This window comes from Microplitis mediator, chromosome 9, assembly GCF_029852145.1.
Source record: "Microplitis mediator isolate UGA2020A chromosome 9, iyMicMedi2.1, whole genome shotgun sequence".
In the NCBI taxonomy this organism is placed as follows: domain Eukaryota; kingdom Metazoa; phylum Arthropoda; class Insecta; order Hymenoptera; family Braconidae; genus Microplitis; species Microplitis mediator.
The window spans coordinates 16490328-16511788 of NC_079977.1; the positions used below are offsets into that span (position 1 = coordinate 16490328).

Here is a 21461-nt window from a genome sequence, read left to right on the forward strand (position 1 = left end):
AGATTTATCAATCCATCAAAAAATGCTATGAAAATCTATTCCATGGGATTTTCATCTGGATTCCTAAATGGATTTTTCTGATAGGGTAGTATAGTAATGGCTTGAAAATATAAATAAGATACAAAATAAATTTAATACAAAAAAACGTTTTTATTGTAAATGATTACACATATTTGAAAAAGTATAAATAAATAAAATACATGAAATGGTAACGGAATAAAATAAATAGCGCTTCAAAATTTAAAAGTAATTAATAATAGTAAATGATGTACAATTAAAATAATGATAATAATAATATGCCCAATGGAATACACACGTAATATTGTTGAGATTATTAAAATACATAATAAATAGTGATATTTAATTTACAATTGAGCACACTCATATATATATGGATTTTTTTTTATAAAATTAAACTTATCTAATAGTAGTTGAATATACTTATCAACTACATAATTATATTTTCCTTTTTAAATACTCCAATATGAGATTAAAAAGTAAGTAATTTTTGTTTTATTATCAAGCAATAAAAAATTTTTACTTACATAGTACAAAAATCTATGCAATACTAAAATAATTTTAAAAAATCATTATTATTATTTTTATAATTATTAGAGGAATTGTACACGGAGAGAAATTTATGGTAATCGTTCCTAGTACGTTTATGAAATATCATCCCATACCGTTATGGTAATGATTACTTGGAATTATGGGATATAGGCCCATACTTTCTGGAAAAAGTTCCCATAAGAATGGGAACAATTCCCATCATTATGGTAACAGTTCCCATATCGCATGTGAAAAAATTATGGTAATGATTACCATAATATGATAGTAACCATTACCATATATATAATAGTAACCCGTATGAAAATAACATATATGGTCAAAATATATGTAAAAATATATGATAAATATCAGAAAATATATGTGGTGAATTTAACTATATTTTCTGATATATATTTTTTTATATTAAAAAATATAATACTCATCATATACGAGTCCGTATATGTTTAGCATGTATAAAATATATATGTCAATCATGTACAAAAAATATATTTTTATCATATATGAAAATGTATATTTCTTTCATATATGGAAACTATATTTTTATCATACATAAAAATATATATATCTATCATTTACGAAAAATATATTCTGAACATATATAAAAACATATATTTATATTGTGTATGGAAAAGAAAACTTTCTTATTCATGTGACCAACTCCAATTAAATTAGATCTAAATTTTAATATACTCTATAAATTGCAGTTAAAATTTTCAAAATTAGTTAATTTGATGCGAACATGCATACCCATATACATATACAAACACCGAATAAAATATATGCTTAAATATAATAAAGAAAATATATGGTGCCATATATGATATAAATTATTTGCTACCATGTATTTCATTTCATATAAAAATTTTATATTTTTTAAATATAAAAGAAAATATATCAATACAATATATTATAAGGTGAATGTAAATGTATACATAGCTTAATATAAAAAACATATAAGTTACATATATGGAATACATCTATTTACTACTGTACATGGAAAGAACATTATGGGAAGTTTTGCTATGCATTATGGGAATGGTTCCCATAATAGTATGGGAATAGTACCTATACTACTATAGGGATGGTTCCCATATATTATGAGAACCATCCCCATAATAGTATGAGAATAGTTCCCATACCATTATGGGAATCATTCCCATAATAGTACGGGAATGGTTCCCATATTGCTATAGGAACTATTCCTATAATATTATGGGAACTATTCCCATGATGTTGTGGGAACCATCCCTATAATATCATAAAATTTTTTTTTTGCACAATAGTGTAGAAATTTCCCAAAATTTGAATTTTCTTGAATGTTTTGTGCTGACAAAAAATTCTTGTTAAAATTTTTAATGTTTTTTTGCCAAACACGATTTTTTTTTTCAATGTTTGAATTTTTGTTTTTATGTTTAATAATATTTCTGTGTATTGTAGAAATGATTACCACACTTCTTTAAATTAATTTTTTCATGATAATATGGGAACCATTCCCATAATATTATAGGAATGGTTCCTATAATAGTATGGGAACTATTCCCATAATATTATGGGAATGATTCCCATAATGGTATACGAACCATTCCAATTTCATTATGGGAATCATTCCCATAATATTATAGAAAGTATTCCTATAAATTATAGGAACCATTCCTATAATTATAGGAACCATTCCTATAAATTATAGGAACCATTCCTATAATTATAGGAACCATCCCTATAGTGTTATGGGTATCATTCCCATAATTATAGGAATAGTTCCTATAATTATGGTCGTAATTCCTATGATGGTATAGGAAAAAATTTCACAAAATTATGGGAACCGCTGCCATAATTTTCTTTCCGTGTATATAATTTTATATTAAATCGGCGAAAATCTCTATATGACTTTTTATAATATACAATATAATATATCATATATTTTTTTGTTGCAAACATATATGATTTTATATATTTTAACCATATATTGTTTTTTCATACGGGAACGGTTACCATAATATTATGGCAACGATTACTACAATATATATGGGTGCCGTTCCTACAATCAACATTTCAAAAAAACCGGTTACCATGCATTATGGGAACCATTACCATTATATATTATAATTGTTACCATAAATTTCATTCCGTGTAATCGAAAACGTAGAAATTCTGTAATTACGTATGCTAAAAATATCACAGTTAACAACTTTTAGCCCACGTGAATTATCCGTCGAGGAGCTATTAATAAATAATTTCTACGTTATATTTTCTTATTTATTTATTCAATAATATGAAAACTTGTTCAATAGAATAAAAACGGCGTCAAGACCTATGCAGACACTAATAACTAAAAATAATGATAATTTTATTTATTGCATCTTTATTTGCAAAACAATTTACAACTTCTATATCTACAAAATAAAGGAATGTGCACATTTTCGTATTTAATACTGCTTAAATAATTATCAAGTAGATTTTATAATACTGTTTTTTTTTTTTAAACAATAAATTCTTGATTTTAAAAAAATTGATTACGCGATCACAAAAGTTTAAAGAAGAATCCGTAGAAATTTTGAAAAAAATTCATTAAAATTCACTCGGAAATAAGTAAATAATAAATTGCAGTTACTAGTAAATATTACTCCGTTCAAATACAAATATTGTTGATATGTCAGAAATGACATCACTTCTTGACTTGAAGTAAATTATCATTTTGTATATAAAAACTTTTCCGGAACCCACACAGAAAAGAACATGTCGTAGTCCAATAATATTTTTTTACAATTCAAAAGTAAAGTCAAAATTTTGTTTGTTCAAGAAAAAAATTTCTTCGTCCAATAAAATTTTTTTTAACCGGACATTTTTTTTTCATGAACTAACATAATTTCGACTATTTTCTGAATTGCAAGAAATATTTTTAGGCCGATGTATTCTTTTCTTTTTGTGCTTGAGGATCTATTGAAATCCATGGGAATCCACAAGAACCTGTAGGAATTTATGCAAACTCATATCAAAATCCATAAGAGCATACAAATTCAAAGAAATTTATAAGAATCCAGAGGAATATAGAAGTAATGAATATAAAATTCATAAGAATCTATGGGAATCTATAGGAACATACGAATCCATAGAAATTCATGAAAATTCCTTGGAATTAAATACGAAATCCATATAGTATATAAGGAATTGAATACGAAATTCATAGAAATCCATAAGAATCCATGGAAACCATTAGCAATTTTGGGAATTCATCTCAAAATTGAGAATTTATCGGATCATATAAATTCGTGAAAATTTATAAGAATCTATAGGAAGCCATAGAAATATTCTCCATAAGACAATAAAAGTCTTCAGGAATTCCTACGAATGTTTTCCTTTCGATTTTCATCCAATTCAGCCATCATGAATTCCAATAAAAATCTATCTATTCTCATAAGAATCTAATTGAATTTAAATGTAGATTTCTATTAAAATTCCTATGGGAACCCGCCCGAAAGCACCACCCGGGTCAAAAAATTTGATCTGATTTTAGTCTAACTGGACTGTATTTGGACTACTTGGTCTGTTATTGAACTTCTATGAAAATTTTAATCTGTTTTTGATCTACCCGGACCGAAAAATTTAATCTGAACACTATTGAAATCTATTGAACGCAGACCAATGATTATAATAAAAAAGTCTGTTTTTTGTCTAAGCCCGATTTAAAACAGACTAAATATCATACGAAATTAAGTCTGATATTGGCCTGGATAATGACTAGTACGGATAAAAACAGATTAAATTCCTATATAAAATAAATACGATTTATAAACTTGAATTAAAGAAACAATATTTAATTTTATCATTTATTTTAAAACAGATCTGATTTTTTGACCCGGGCATCAAAACCGATTTAGAACTCTTTTCGCAAATCCATAAGAATTCTTATATAGGCTCTTTAGATAATATAATCATCCTCCCCTCTCCCCATGAAAATATACATATATACATAAATGCAAAAAATCTACTCAATGTGACATATATTGTTTTGCGCATACATATTTACACATATAGTAGGGTGCTTCGTTTCCGGCGAAAGTTTGTTTTTCGTTGCTCATTAAACAAAATATTATTCTTTATACTAAAACAAAAATTCTTGCCGAGTTTGAGCTCTTAATTTCAATCCTAAGTCCTTTCCATTTGACCAATTGTAATTTCTTTTTTTTTGATATTTTATTTTTCAAATTATTAAAATTATCACAACTCAGAAACTATGGACTGTAGCAACTTTACTCATAAGACTTTTTTTGAAGGGAATAAAATTTCCTATAAAATTCCCGTAAACATTTTTAGTGTACTTCCATTGGTTTACGTTCTGCAAGCCGATAAACGTCAATTTTATATGAAAAATTACTTCCGCAACGGACACAAGTAAAACAGCTTGAATATCAGCTAAGTTACTATAAGCACTCTTGAAAAACACTAAGTTGCCTACAAATTGCGACAAACGGTGCTTTGATATCATAAAATGCAACTGGGTATTAGAAACTTAAAAAAAAGTAATTTAATTTACGCGTATTTTAAGTGGGAAATCTTTGAAATCAAATGGAAAGTACTTAGGATTGAAATTAAGAGTTCAAACTTGGCAAGAATTTCTGATTCAGCATAAAGAATGATATTTTGCTTGATGAGCAACGAAAAACAAACTTTCGCGGGAAACGAAGCTCCCTAATATACCGCAATTTATGTTGACTTATACGTCGGCATAAACGATTACATAAATGTTGCCCCATTTAAGTAAAAATTTATGGGAAATTTGTTCCACACGTTTTTTTTTTTTTGGCGCCCAGCTATAAATATTTATGCACATGTGCCATCTACTTGTCACATTTCTACGTGCTGATGCCGGAAAGTGTCGAAAAATTTCATGCATTCCTATAATGTTTCTTACTGAATTTTCATAAATCCTATTAGAATTCCATGGGTAATTCAAAGTTATCAACACATATTTTTTTTTCATTTATTCCGACAGAGTCTAATAGATTTCCAACCAGATTCAGATCGACGCATAAAATTTTTCCTACGGATTCCTATAGATTCTCATACTTTTGCCCACTACGGTAGAAATTTATATTCCATCGATGCCCATAATGTTTTAGCCCAATATTATACATGGATTTTCATATGAATCTTTTTGATAGTGTAGTTAAAAAAAAAGGAAAAAAGACATTATTAAATAAATCAAAAAAAAAAAAAATTGATGACAATGAAATAAATAATTTATGAGTAATTTGCGATCCTATTTATAAAACGTTATTGTCTATTTTTTTTTCTTCTATTTTTAGCCATTCGTCGTCTGACGCCTCGTCTACGTGAATGAATAACTTCGCCATTACCACCTACGATAATTTCATTATTTCTAACTACAACACCTTCGTTATGATTAGATCTATTACTATTACTATTATTATTATGATTATGATTATGATTATTATTATTATTATGATTATGATTATGATTATCATGATTATTATTATTATTATGATTATTATCATTATTATTATTATTATTATAACTATTATCATAATTGTTAATATAAGTACTGTTATTATTACTATCAATATTATCATTATTAATATTTTCATTTTTTTTCTTCTTAACTTGAGCTAATCTTTTAGGCTTTAATCGTTTCGTTTTTTTCGGATTTTTTTGTTTTGCTCGATAAAGAAGCGGTTTCACGGCATCCGGATCACAAGTACCAGGACCAATAGCTGTCGCATTACGAAGCGCCCGTGTCCAATCATTGAGAAATGCTTGATAAAGTCGTAGAACACCCCAGTCTTGTATTAGCATAAGAGTGAGATCACCTTCTGTGGCCCAATCAGATTCTGATGTAACTATTTCTGTTTTATGAATTTCTGGTAATTGTAATCCTAAATTTAAAATTGCTGTTTCTACTTCACACAGCATCTGGAAATAACAGATTTTCAAAACTTAGTAATCTGGTAATATTGTAATGAAAGAAGATCGTTTTGAGTAAAACAGCAAAATACCAATGAAAGTAAAAAATTTTTGTAATTCTACATTATATAAATAATTTTAAAAAAGAAATTTTTTTTGATCCATGATTATTGACACCCGGGTCAAAAATAAAACTTGATTCAGGCTCGCTTCGCCTTATTTTCTTTTGAAGTTATCGATTTGCTGACGATTTTTTGATAAGATCTCGACTTTTTCGACATAAATTTAATTTTTTTCAACTTTTTGAACTTTTTTCATCTTAGTTTCAACTTATTCGTCTTTACTTTGAGCACGATAGTCATTCACATTACTTTTGACTTGTTAAACCAAGTCGAAAAAAAGTCATTTATTCGCCTTACTTTCGCCTTAATATATAAAAATTATTTCACCTTAGTTCTGACTTTTTCGACTTATAATTTAAGTCGAATAAGTCTACATCAAGTCAGTTTCGACTTGATTTAGACTTTTTCGCCTTACATTTTAAGTCGAATAAGTCTAAACCAAGTGAATTTCGACTTGATCTTGACTTTTTCGTCTTAAGATTTAAGTCGAATAAGTTTAAACCAAGTAAATTTCGACTTGATTTCAACTTTCTCGTCTTAAATCGTGACTAAGTAAGCCAGTTAAGTCTAAACCAAGGCGAAAACTTAATATATTTCATACCTCCGTAAAAAAGTCGAGTTTATCTTGTGAAAAACGGCTCCAAATTTCGACTTGGTAAACCAAGTCTAAATCAAGTTTTATTTTTGACCCGGGCAGCCTTTTAAAAAAGATAGTTAGTCATTCAAAACAGTACGATCGTTTTGAAATTTCGACCAGAAAAAAATTTTTTTCGTTTTTATTATCTGTTATTTTATTACAATACAGCCAAAATTTTACGAGGGTGAAATGAATTTAAAAAAATTAAAAACTGTTTATTTTATTTTATTATTTTTTAAATTTTTAAAATGAATTTTTTAAAACTATCAGCCATGGCTCGAATATTAAGGTTTAATATCTGTTAATTTTAACACAGAATTGAAAGTTTTTTTCTTTTTTTTTTTTAATACAAACACTTCTTTTATGTATTGAGGGAAAAAAAATTGAATTCAAGTAATTTTTTTTTCTTGTGTCCGTAAATACTCAAAACAAGTAACTATTTTCTTACATAAAAATTTTTAAAAAGGACTTTTAAGGTTCAAATCGATTCTTAAGAATATTAACGTATAGTCTAGCAAATAATTACGACCGTGTTTACTTAATAATTTCAATATTTCATGTATGACATTAAAAAAAATAAAAAGTTTTACATAATAGATATTCTTGATTCAAACATTTGTTCTTATTATTATTTGAACAATTATTATTACACTAAAAATCACCATACTGTGATTGACAATTAGTCTTCTGTGTTTATTAAGGTGTGCCATTTTGAGGCGACTTTTTTTTTCAACAAAAAAACAGGCTGAAAACTTGAGGGAAGGTGAGAAAAGAAGCCTGTTAAAAGCGAAGCTCTTGATATTGATATTTAGAGGTGCCTATTTCTAATTTTCCATTTCTCATTTAAATAACATAGGAAAAAAATTAAAAATTTTTTTTCATTTTTCTAGCTTGACATTCGTACCTCATATAAATAAGTCCATAGCACATTCTTGTAGAGAATTTAACGCTCTACAAAAAAGGTCTCTTATCATTTTTTGATAAATCCATCCATTCGAAAGTTATTGGAACTGGAACTCAAATCTATAATAATTTTCCAGATCTTTTTACTTTTCCAGCAAAACTGTCAGACTTATCATAAAATGTCATAAGATCTTTTTTATAGACAATTATATTCCCTACGAATTATTTTTCATGAAGTTTTTTGAAATTCCACATTGTTTTGTAGTTATTTTCATTTTAATGCCAAGCTCGTAAAAATAATTGTCTTCTAACCTATTCTAAGAACTTAAGATTGAAATGAAAATAACTACAAAACAATGCGGAATTTCGAAAAACTTCATGAAAAATAATTCGTAGGGAATATAATTGTCTATAAAAAAGATCTTATGACATTTTTTGATAAGTCTGATAGTTTTGCTGGAAAAGTAAAAAAATCTGGAAAATTATTATAGATTTGAGTTCCAGCTCCAATAACTTTTGAATGGATGGATTTTTTAAAAAAATGATAAGAGACTTTTTTTGTAGATCGTTAAATTCTCTACAAGAACGTGCTATGGACTTATTTATATGAGGTACTAATGCCAAGCTAGAAAAATGAAAAAAAATTTTTAATTTTTTTCCCATGTCATTTAAATGAGAAATGGAAAATTAGAAATAGGCACCTCTAAATATTAATATCAAGAGCTTCGCTTTTAACAGGCTTCTTTCCTCACCTTCCATCGAGTTTTCAGCCTGCTTTTTTTTTTGAAGAAAAAAGTCACCTCAAAATGGCACACCCTAGTGTTTATGTGAAAATTGGTGATTCAAATCTCAATATTTATTTGAAATAATTTTTCAGTCGACGGACGAAATTCTTTTCAAGTTCTGTTTTTGCTCAATATTTCTTATAAGTTTAAATTATTTTATAAACTAAAATATTCGGGCCTTTTTTCCGTGTAAAAAAAAAGTTCATTCTAAAAATGATCCAAAATGTTCATAACCGGGAACTTCCTAATTTTAATCAATTCCGAACTTTTAAGTTATCATTTTTGTAAAAAAAAAATTTCGACTGATTACTTTTTGAGGCGTGTTTTTATGTATTTTTTAAGCAGAAATAATTTGATTTGGAATTGTTGCTGGCTTCAAGAACATTAAAAAAACAAAGACTTTAAAACCAATTATAAACTTTTTTTTACTAGTCTATAAATTGAGAATTTTTTTCTCTATGATTTCTATGAAGTTCCAAAAATGATCAAGCCAATGTTCTGAATTGTCTCAAATTTGAAAGTCTATTGTTATGCGTCCCTAAGAAATATATGAAAAAATAACTTACTCGATGAACTTCATTTTGCATTTGACTAATAATTTCATTCCTCTTATTCATCGTGTACTCGACATTGATATTTGACTTGAGACGAAAACTCTTCAACAAATGAAATGTTATGGCAAATCGTTGAAGCGCGTCGTGAAGTTGTGGCAATCCGCGTTCTGCTTTTTTGCTCTTTTCTTTGCACCAAAGTTCATTGTAATACCATTCAAGCTGGTTCTTTGGCAACCAGCCCATGTGGTATTGTCCCTTCAATACTTTATATACCTGTAAAAAAAAAACTGATTTTATTTTTTCATAAAACAAAAAATTAAAAAACAAATAAAAACGGAAATCCAAAGAGATTCAATTGTTTCAGCTGACAGGAATATTGTGGGAAGTAGTAGAATACTACCTACTAACCAACCTACGAGTACGAAGCGTCTTCTATGTCCAACTATCATATTATTTCATTTACTTTACCAAAGCTATGGTTTATTACTATCATTGTTGATATTATTTTTTTTTTTTTTTTTTTTATTTTTTTTTCATATTGAAAGGCGGCAGAAAAATTTAGTTTTCTGAAACCATCAGGTGTGGCACTAATCTTGACAAAAAAATAATAAACGGTAATGGATATGCGTGGAAAATTATGAAGCAAAGCAGAAAAATACTGTATTATTATTCCACTATAACTGCTTACGATAATAATGTTTTTAAAATATGAATGATAGACATAACAATCTCGACTGTCATTATATGAATATATATTATTATAACAAACTCATTTTACTATCTCATTCAAAAGCATATTCTCAAATTTTTTTGTAAATAAAAAAAATTCCCATAAAAATTATTGGATCATGTTCAAAATATTTGAGAAATAGGAGTAGATTATAATTATCTAAATTTATTTCTCACTGAAAAATCCAAATAATTTAGCTATATTAACTCTTAAATTATACACTTCTGTTGAATAAAGTGTGTGTTATTGAAGTGAGATTTTGACGGTAGCGTGAAAAAATGACAAATACTTTGAGAGTTTTCAAAATTTTTCTTTGAATAAAGTCTTGAACATATTTCGTACCTATTCAAAAGAGCTTCGAGTTGATGATCATGGATTTTCAGATTTTTATTAAAAAAACAAGAAGAAAATAAAATTTAAAAAAATACTTGAAAAAAAAAAAACTTTTTCATTTAAAGAAAAGATATGAGGGTTTTACGTCATAAATGGACTTTCAAATAGTTTTGGTCCTGACAGTAGATTTTATAACGAAAAATTTTAGTCTGAGGGGTGAACCGTGAATCGTTCGAGAAAATAAGCTGAACTCTCTAAAACTAAATTAGTGAAAAACCAATAATTACTTGTGAATATTCACTAATCTAAATTGTCCAAAGTATACGACTATGAATTAGTGACTATTCACTTTTTGAATTAGTAACAAAAACAACATATAGAATTAGTGAAAATTTCACTGATTGAATTAGTCAAAAATGTACTAATTCACTTGTTGACGAGGATTTATTTGGAAAAATATTGTATCGTTGCTAATAATATTGTATCAAAATATTATTATTATTATGATTATTATTTGTAATTGATTATAAAATTTTTTTAGCAACTTGATCGACTAAATTAACAATTAAAATTACTTTCATATGGTAAATATTTATATCATAATTATAATTCATAACCTGAATCTATTGTCAATTATGGTTTTGATTAAGGTTCGGTAAAAAAAGTTGGAGTAAAAATATAAAGCTATTAAAGAATAACAAGATGTATTATTTAGCAACTAAATTAGGTTTTATTTAATTAACTTACTTGAATTAATACTGTTTAGTTGTATTTAAAAATTATCGTAATTAATTTTGCCCTGAATTTGATAATTCAATGATAGAATCAAAAGTCCTTAAGCGAGGCGCCACTAGTAATCATTGTAGAATCCGGGGAATCACTAATGAATTAGTGAATCTAATTCAAAATCTCTAATTTTGTAGTGAATTTTAAGATCACTATTTCAATTAGTGAAATTTTCACTTATTTAGTTTTAGAGAGAATGTCTTAATTTCCTGTAAATAGCTCGACTAATCCTATTCCCAGCGGAAAAATTTAAAAAAATTGATAGAAAATGGTTTGGGGTCAAAATAGTATCGGTTATCACTTCAAAATTCTTAGTTACTGTTTCTAGATAAAGGTAAGACAAATTTCATTAGCAAAGACTTAGGGGTTACTTTTTAAATTTTTATTAAAAAAAAAAGGTCCGAATTCTTTCATCAAAAATTGGAAAAAGCTAAGTCTGAAATAAAGTGGGCCATTAATAAAGAAAAAAAAACAGTTGTTCGCTTGAATTTATGGTACTTGATCTATGACAATTCAAGTCATAACTCAAATAACAAACACTTAAGAAAAAAAAATTTGCTCAGGATCATCTTGCCCTTACTTTTTTACAACCCGTAACTAAGATATGAAAAAATATACGTGTAACTGAAACTCAAATATCATATTTTTTTACAGCTGTCATTAAATATTCATTTATCACCTAAAATTAAGTGAAATTGACTGCAAACATTTAAACTCAAATTTTCTAGCAGATCCCATTTTGCCTCACATTCGGATTTTTCACTAATAACTGGGTCATATTGATATCGAATACTCATTTGGAGAAGAAAAAGCCAGAACTAGCGATAATAACTCATACACGGAAAGAATTTTTTGATAAAAATTACTCTGTCATTTCGAGTAATCCTGGGCCGTTGCAAAAAATTAGTATTTTTTGTTTTAAATTTAATATTTTTTGTTTAAATAATAACGTTGCTAGACTATGTTTTACTCTACTACTGAGTTATTTTTTAAAAGTCTTATATTTAATCGATTATTGTGAATATCTCATCTTAATCTATTCATTTTTACTCCATGCGATTAATTTTTACTCCCCAATATACCATTCTTTTAAACCCATTAACTTTTTGATGAAAAACTGCTAATAACTCAAATAAATTTTCTTATCTATGGAAGTAATTTTTACTATAAACTGCAGGGTAATATTTCAGTAGTCTCCGTTAATCTTCGGTTAATATCGGCTTCAATTAAATGTCTTTTATTTTGCTCGCGACAACTTACATGTTACGCACACAAACGTAGGCTTGGAAAAAAAGACGATCTCTTCATCTCTCTATAACTTAATATTTATCCGTCGCCAAGGACCTTCCAGTTTGAGCGACGCTAAATAAATAAATAAAAAAAAAAAAAACTTAATATTTATTTCAAAATTCAAAAAAAATTTGTATCTTTTCTTTTTTAACACAATAAGAGTAATTTTTATTTTTTATTATTTTTCAAAATATTTATTTTAAGTCGTATTCTAAAGCAATTAGATGATTTTAGGATTTTTTATGAAGACTTCAGCCTATTAATTGTAATTTTTATTGTAATTCAATATAAATTTTATAAATTGGATCATCAACTTTTTATCATAACCTACGAGTAAAAATTAAATTAGAGAGAATTTATTTAGACAGCCGCTAGGTGTAATTTTTACTCGTAATTGTGAGTAAAAATTAATCTGATTGATTTTTAGTCACTGAAAGAGTAAAATTTCGTAATTCGAAAGTAAAAAGTCGTAATGGCCCAAGATTACTCGATGTAGTGTAATTTTTAGAATAAATAACATGGCAATATTCATACGAAAATTCTTTCCGTGTACTTCTCGACATATTATGCTTATAGGACCCACCCCCCAACCCTTATTATTGCCTATTTTTTACCACTTTATCATAAAGTTACGATCCATTGAAGGAAACTGAAGTATTTAAAGAAGTAAAAAGACAATATTTTAATTACCTTTGAATAAATTTCATGTACGACTTTGAGATCTTTCCGAAAATGATTTTGAGCAACACGCAGCTGTATTCGTACTTTCTTTAATGCCCGATGAACACTATGTCTTTGTGGTGGTCGTTTTAAAGATGCAGCCAGTGGTGTACCGCAAGGTTGCTCCCACGTCTCCATAATATTAATACTAGGATCGGAAACAATCCCGAAGTTGTAAGATGGTGCCGCAGTGACTGCTGTTGTAAAACTTGAGCTCAGAAAAAATGCAAGACTCGTTAGTGTGGCCGTTTGTGCAAGCGAATCTATAAATTAATAAATTAAATCCATTAATTATTTACACTAATTACTGTATTTATTATTATAATTATTTGAATAACTTATGTACAAACAGAGAAAGCAACTGATTATATTTATTGATGATGATGATTTTTCATGAGTATTTAAATAGACTCTTCCGACTTTCACACCCAAGTACAACAACAAATGGACAGGTTACATATCGTGCAAAGTTCTGAGTGCACCCACGCATTAAGCAGCAACACTTACCACCACATTTTATCGTATAGTATAGTGTTCAATGTGCTGGCCCGCCAACGCAGTAGGAAATAGGTTGCAAATCGAAGAATCACGATTTATTGTACAATTAAATTTCTCACAAACGTGACTTCTTCCTTTCATCGTTTCTTATTTCTTCAGTATTTTATTTCATTTTATTATTTTTTCATTCTTATTATATAAATTTACTTATAACATTATATACTTATATACTCTAATTTTATTTTTTATTAATAACTTATCGCTTCCTTTTAATGGACAAGTATACTCTTTGCGGAAATAATAAATTTCCCGTACGGGTTTCGTGTCAATTTATTTAAATTTAATGTGGGTGCGAGTAAGACTAATAACAATAATTAATATCTTATTTAGATAATTTATTGGTTATAAATTATAATGATCAAGCACAGGGCAGGTCACAACAAGGTCGGCGAAGGCTTTGAAAAGTAAACTCTCTTATGCTTTCAATCATATTTAATATTTTGTATTATTTTTTACCGTAAAGTGAAACTTACTGTTAGTTTTGAGAATTATTTTAGAGGAAAATCAGTAGGAGTGATAGAGGGTAGGGGGGGGGGGGTATAACGAGTCGGTGGAAGAACTTTCCAGTTTTTTAACGGAATTATTTGAATAGTTTATCAATAATTGTGGATATCGATGAATAACAATAATCATGGTCGATTTGCTAATTTTTTCAAATTTTTTTTAAATTTATGTACACTGCTCATGATCGGTACAAAGAAGTGTGGGGAAAAGTGAGACACCGTGGTTAAGAAAATTTTTTTTTTTGTAGATTTTCATATTGAGTCTCTAAAGGAAGTGAGGGTAAGTCGACCAAAAAAAATTTTTCCGTGCTTACTATAAAAATAAAAGAAGTAAAATAGTAGTGCGCGAATGAAGGGGTGTTACACCCCCTCATTACACTATGACACAATTTTTAAAAAATGTAGGAGGACGGTAGGGTGAAATGAGACATCACTTTCTAACAACTCAAAATTACTTCATTGTAAATGTTTATCTGTAGGCTTGGGAAAAAATGTAGGATGAGTTGGTTACCGGAAATAGTAAGGCCATTTTAAAATTGACTGAAAAAAATTATTTAGGTTATTTTATTATGAATCAGCAATAAAGCTGACGTCAGAATAAAATGAACTTTAAAAAAAACTTTGTTGTTGTTTATAAATGGTATCTCATTTTACCCCACTCTACCCTTTCTTTTCAATGTAATTATAACTAATTAAAGCAGAAAAGATATTGAAGAAAGTATATCTTGATACATAAACGAGGATTTTTTTTTCTCAGTCCTTTTTTTTTGCATATTGTTATTATGATTGGCTCAACATAGCGTGTCTTCTTAAGTGTTAGGTATAGTATTTGGAGTTAGTTAGAAAATAAATTGTAGGTCGTCCGACTTAAAGAATAATAATTATAATTACAGTTATGTTTACATGTATGGTAAATCTTACTATTCAGTAAGTATGAGTCACTTCAATATTGTATCATATTTTATTACACTGCGAAAAATAATTCGCAGCAACAAATAAAAATTACTCGATTTAAGTAAATATTTTATTATTATAGTGGCAATGACATATTTTTTGAATCAAGTAAATTATCGTTTCTCCTTAGATAAATTTACTTGAATTAAATAAATAATGCATTTGATGTAACACGTAATTTCTCAATTTAAAGACTTGTTCATTAAGATAATGATTTTAAATTAACGAATCATTTATTTCTGTGGAAATATTTTTTCTATTTATTTTAGCTTATTAATTAATCGAGAACTTACTTCGCATCCTTAATAGTAGAATACAACAGAGAACTAATATCTAGCTATAATATTTATTGTCTTGACGCAATGTTCTAAGAGCTCAGGGTTTAACTAGTTTCTAAGTGTATGGTTGAAAAAATGTCTTATATGTATGGTTGATTAATGTAACAGAGCTTACTTGGTGACCAGTTACTTTCAAATGCTTGCCCCTTTTGAGTATACACGCATTACGTACATCCTAATCTACTCCCCAAAACGACACCCTTGATCGAAAAATATTACCAAGTGATGACCGGGGGTGGACGTTAGCCAGAGGTAAGTTCAAAGAATTTGCCACATTCTCATGTGATGTCTAACTCCAACGACTACGAGTCTATGCCTCTGTGAGCTAAAAACTTCTTCCATCTCAAGAAATAAAGAGACTTTAACAACAGTTCCCTGTACTGGTGAATAAGCCGCTTCAAGATGAACGGGTAAGTCTCGACCTCACCTTAAGGCGTAATAATATTATTATCTCAAAATAAGTCCTCTCCATTAATATCGATTTGCCGTTGTGAACTACCTAGTATCCCCTTGTCCCGTTGCCGGACAATAAACTACTTTTCCAAGCTTTTAGGCACTTTGATTTCTTTAGCTAAAACAAATACGGCGCCCCGTTAGGGAGTTTTTTTTATATACGTAATATAAGCTTCGTCGTATCGATAACACCCATAGTACTAATCATTCATTATAATGTATAATATTAAGAAAAATCTATCTATCGGTTGACCCTGTGGGCCACCCCTAAAACTTCCCGCTATTTCCGAGCTCCGTGAGCTCGAAAACATTGTTGTGAATAAATTTTCGAGCTCTTCGAGCTCGAAAATACTTATGTGTGCCGTTCTTTTCGGAAATAACCGTTTTTTACAATTCCTTTCTCCCGCGATATCTCTCGAACAAATTAACCGACTGAGATGGCTAAGGTGGTAATCGACGCGTTTTATTAAGTTCTAAAGCTGATTAGATTTTGGAGTTGATCGTTCAAGTCATTTCTGAGAAATCAATAAAAAACTAAAAAAAAAAAAATTTTTTTCTTTCGTAACTCGCCAATATTTTCGAGTCTACTTGATCAAATGATCTGAAATTTTCAGGAAAGTTGGTGGCCAACAAGCTCTTTCGATTGCCACCTTAACCATCCGAATTGGTTCATTAGTTAAAAAGTTACAAAGAGTTTACACACACACACACACACACACACACACACACACACACACACACACACACACACACACACACACACACACACACACACACACACACACACACACACACACACACACACACACACACACACACACACACACACACACACATCCACTGAGACATCATTCTGAAAATAGTCAGAATAGCTTCCTAGGACCTCAAAACGTCGACATCTGATGAAAACTCGATTTTCAAAAATCGGACCGAAAACAATGACTTCCCGAATTTTTCGAAAATCATCGATTTTCTTAGCGGGAAGTTAAAAAATAATAATAATAGTTGTACTATTCATGATATTTCACTTTTTATTTTTAACGTTTGTGAACACTGATGTATTGAAATTAATAAATAGTAATTTACTGTACAAAATTTACATGTTTATATTTTAAAATGACTAATTTTTTGTATGTATAATGAGCTATGAATGCCAGCGTTTCCCCAGTTTTTTTAAAGTGGTTATTTTTTTTAATTTAATGGTTTTATTTTAATTTTCATGAATATTTTACAAAATATTCTGATTTAACCTAATAAATTTTACTATGCAGTTGGTATAAATTTCTTGGATAAAATTTAATTTGTCGCTTTGTCAAAATTGTAATGCACCTTGTAAATTCTGTTCGATGTATTTTAAAAATTTCTACGGTATCGGTAATTTGTACAATAATTCTATACACGGAGAGAATTTAATGATACTATCTACAGTACAAAATTTTAAATTTTAACTATCTAAAATTTTAGTAACATTTTTCAGTGGTTCTTATAATTAGTTTTACTATTAAAAATGATAACAGTAACAAATGATGTTGGTGACTATTACTTTCGAAAATGGTTATTCTAACTATTAAAGATTGTATTTGTTACAACCAAAGATGATAACTGTTACCATTCAAAGTTGTAAAAATTCTTAATTAAGAATGTGTGTGTGGAACCACCATCATTTTCACCATCATGTGTTTGGAAAAGTAATCAACGTAATATCAATTTAAAATGATGCACTGTCTTCTTCAAATTATTTGGATGCAAAATCTTCAAAACTAGATATTAAACATATTTGATTGTAATTCATTGTGATATTAAACAAATATTTGCAATGTCGCCATGAAAAACTTTAGAAAAAATATCGAAATAAGCGAATTTTGACAAAGCTTAAAACATCAAAATTGTATGATGACCTTTTTTCACTTGACCATTTCGGGTCATTATAATTTTTACTGATCATAATAATAAATATCCATAAATAAAATAATTTATTAAAAAAGAGATAATGGTTGGATCTTGACTGGCAGTTAAAGTCACTGGTTGGCGTTGGGATGTCATGGGTACTCTAGACAGATTAGCGGTCGCACGTATTCACATTTGCATTTTGTCTGATGCTCACAGAACTAATACCGTCTAGTATATATAAGAGAGAGTAAATATTTTACGGTATAAGCCCGCACCTATAAAACGGCGTCAAAGCATTTTAAAGTTATTCAGGGTTGCTGTTTGCTGCTGTATGCACACATTTGCTGCCGCTACTAGCTCTGTTATTATTTATTCTTTCTTCGTTCACTTAAATTCACGCATGATTCTACATTTGATCTCTTCTATATCCTATACTCACGTGCATTTTGAGTTCTTATTTTATATTTCTCCAGATCATCATATTATACACTATAGAAATTTTTAAACACTGAAAAGAGCCAGTAGTGCTGCGTGTTCATCGAACAGCCACTGCTATTACAAATTAACCGAGACGTATGCTGCCGTCCACACTCGGTCTATTCCTGATATATCTGTTTAACACCATATACATTCACAAGCATATGATTTTCTGTTACATCATTTAATATCGACCTGACCTCAATAAAATAAATTGCAGCAACAATAGTTTTAAAATTAATTTAGTGTACTAAGAAAGCATGAAAAATTGTCGACAAAATCTATTCAATATGGATTCCTCTTCAAACGAATTAGTGAAAATCACGTGACAATCACTATTTGGCAGTAAATAGTCACTTATTGCCAGTGAAAAGTATACCGGTATTTGAATTAGTGACATACTTTTCACTAGTAAACAGTGAATAGTCACTATTTTCACTGTTTTAAATTTAAGAGAGTAGAGAAGCTCCGAGTCGATATTCAATATAGAAAAAAAAAAAATGCACATGGTTTTGAGGTATAAAATTCATTTGGGGATCTGTGAAAAAGTTGGAAAGTATAAAAATCAAGAAAACATTCGAAGATCGTGTGGGAGGTTCGAGACTGAAAAACTATTTAATACTTAATTAATTTAATTCCACGGTGGCTTTGTGCTATTTCACCACCGTGGTTCCACGGTGTATCCACCGCGTAATCACAGTGGAAACACCGTGTATACACAGTGGTCAAGCCACCGCGTAATCGCAGTGGTAAAATGGAACAAACCCACCGTGATTCAAATTTGCGAGGGGCTGACAGAAATTCGGATTGTGAATGGGACTACAACGGACCGCGACGATAGCTATCCAGAACGCTTCCTTCACGATTAGCGCATCACGATCCATTAGATTGTTTCAATGACAATATTTTTTTTCTACCTGTATTACTAGACAACTGGACCTTATTATTTGTTGATAATTCATTAGCATGTGTTTATATTATTTAAATCACTAAACGGAAAAAAATAAATAGTAAATGCAACATGATGCAGTCTTGGTTAATAAACATGATGAAATCATGTTGCATCCACATGATTTGTCATGTTTCGGCTACATGACAATCATGTTGCGGTAGCATGAGAAAAATCATGTGGCAGCAACATGATTTTCATGTAGCCTTAATACACGGAAAAAAATTAATCGTGAATGCAACATGATGCAGTCTTGGTAAATAAACATGATGAAATCATGTTGCATTCACATGATTTGTCATGTTTCGGCTACATGATAGTCATGTTGCGGTAACATGAGAAAATCATGTTGCATTCACATGATTTGTCATGTTTCGGCTACATGATTATCATGTGAATGCAACATGACAAATCATGTGAATGCAACATGATTTTTCTCATGTTACCGCAACATGATTATCATGTGAATGCAACATGACAAATCATGTGAATGCCACATGATTTTCTCATGTTACCGCAACATGATTATCATGTAGCCGAAACATGACAAATCATGTGAATGCCACATGATTTTCTCATGTTACCGCAACATGATTATCATGTAGCCGAAACATGACAAATCATGTGAATGCAACATGATTTCATCATGTTTATTTACCAAGACTGCATCATGTTGCATTCACGATTAATTTTTTTCCGTGTAGTATAAAATTAAGCTGCAACAACTAAATATTTATGCTTCAGAAAAATTATTTATTATCAAGCAACAATCAAGCAAAATATCGATTTTTTGAAAATCCTGACTACCCCTAACCCCTTAAGCAAAAATATCATTTACAAATGATTTAATTTGATAATTTACTCTAATTTTCATCTGCAATATTATAAATCCGAAAAAATCTAGTTGCTTGATAATAAATAATTTTTCTGAAGCATAAATATTTAGTTGTTGCAGCTTAATTTTATGCTATTAAGGCTACATGAAAATCATGTTGCTGCCATATGATTTTTCTCATGCTACCGCAACATGATTGTCATGTAGCCGAAACATGACAAATCATGTGGATGCAACATGATTTCATCATGTTTATTTACCAAGACTGCATCATGTTGCATTTACTATTTATTTTTTTCCGTGTAACAATAAGTACTGTGGTGTAGTATAGCCCATCTTGCCTTTCGTTCGCTTATATTGATTGAATCTTTGAAATTGTAATTACATTGTATCGTAATATATATAAATGAATGATGTCATCCATTCTGACGCCACCTAAGGAATTCATATGCGCTAGTAGAACAACTTATATTACAAGTATCTTTTACATTACATTATACAGCGGGAGTGCGTTAAGTTTAATAGAATGAATATATCGACAACGACACTACCATCATATAATCTGTGGAATGTATTTATAAGTACAAGCGCAACCGTTAACTCGTTCAATGTCATGCATAAGATGTAATGTACGGCTGTATATTATATCTACACCACAAGCTACTTTAAAAACTTTATAATACTATTATATACGCATAATCATGGCTTCATGATGTAAATAAATACTTATGGAGTGTATACATAATCCAATTTACTCACGCATGTGTACACATTTCTTAACATTATATACTTCATCGTCGTTTTGTTGTTACACTATATCTCTTGATTTTACAAATATTTTACCTGATTAATTCGACAGTAAATATTATGATTATTTACCACATTAAGAAGCAATGGAAATTGATTTCAATTCATCTTATACCGAATACATAAAATTGAAACAGAAGCTATTATCTCTATTACTTGACGAAAAAACAAACTACACGGAGAGAAATGTCAAGTAAATATGCCTATGCAGCACACGGGAAAAATAGGTGCTGCAACAGGATTTTTCCAGTGGAATAAATAGGATAAAGAACAAGTTTCATGTACTAATTTTTTTGTCCGTATAGTGAAATTTCCAAATTTGAAAAAAATTTCAATTTAAAAAAA

The 21461-nt window shown here is 29.0% G+C and overlaps 1 protein-coding gene across 1 annotated transcript in view; it reads right to left on the minus strand.

The window, feature by feature from the left end:
- Positions 1–317: 317 nt before the first annotated feature.
- The window catches only part of LOC130674848 (putative uncharacterized protein DDB_G0292438), a 47237-nt gene continuing 26093 nt past the window's right edge, over positions 318–21461 (minus strand). Inside the window, exons 2-4 of the mRNA XM_057480279.1 lie at positions 13323–13615; positions 9506–9766; positions 318–6501 (exon numbers count right to left, since the gene is read on the minus strand). Coding sequence (XP_057336262.1) covers positions 5845–6501; positions 9506–9766; positions 13323–13615 — 1211 coding nt within the window. The 3' untranslated portion in view covers positions 318–5844. The remainder of the gene's footprint in view (positions 6502–9505; positions 9767–13322; positions 13616–21461) is intronic.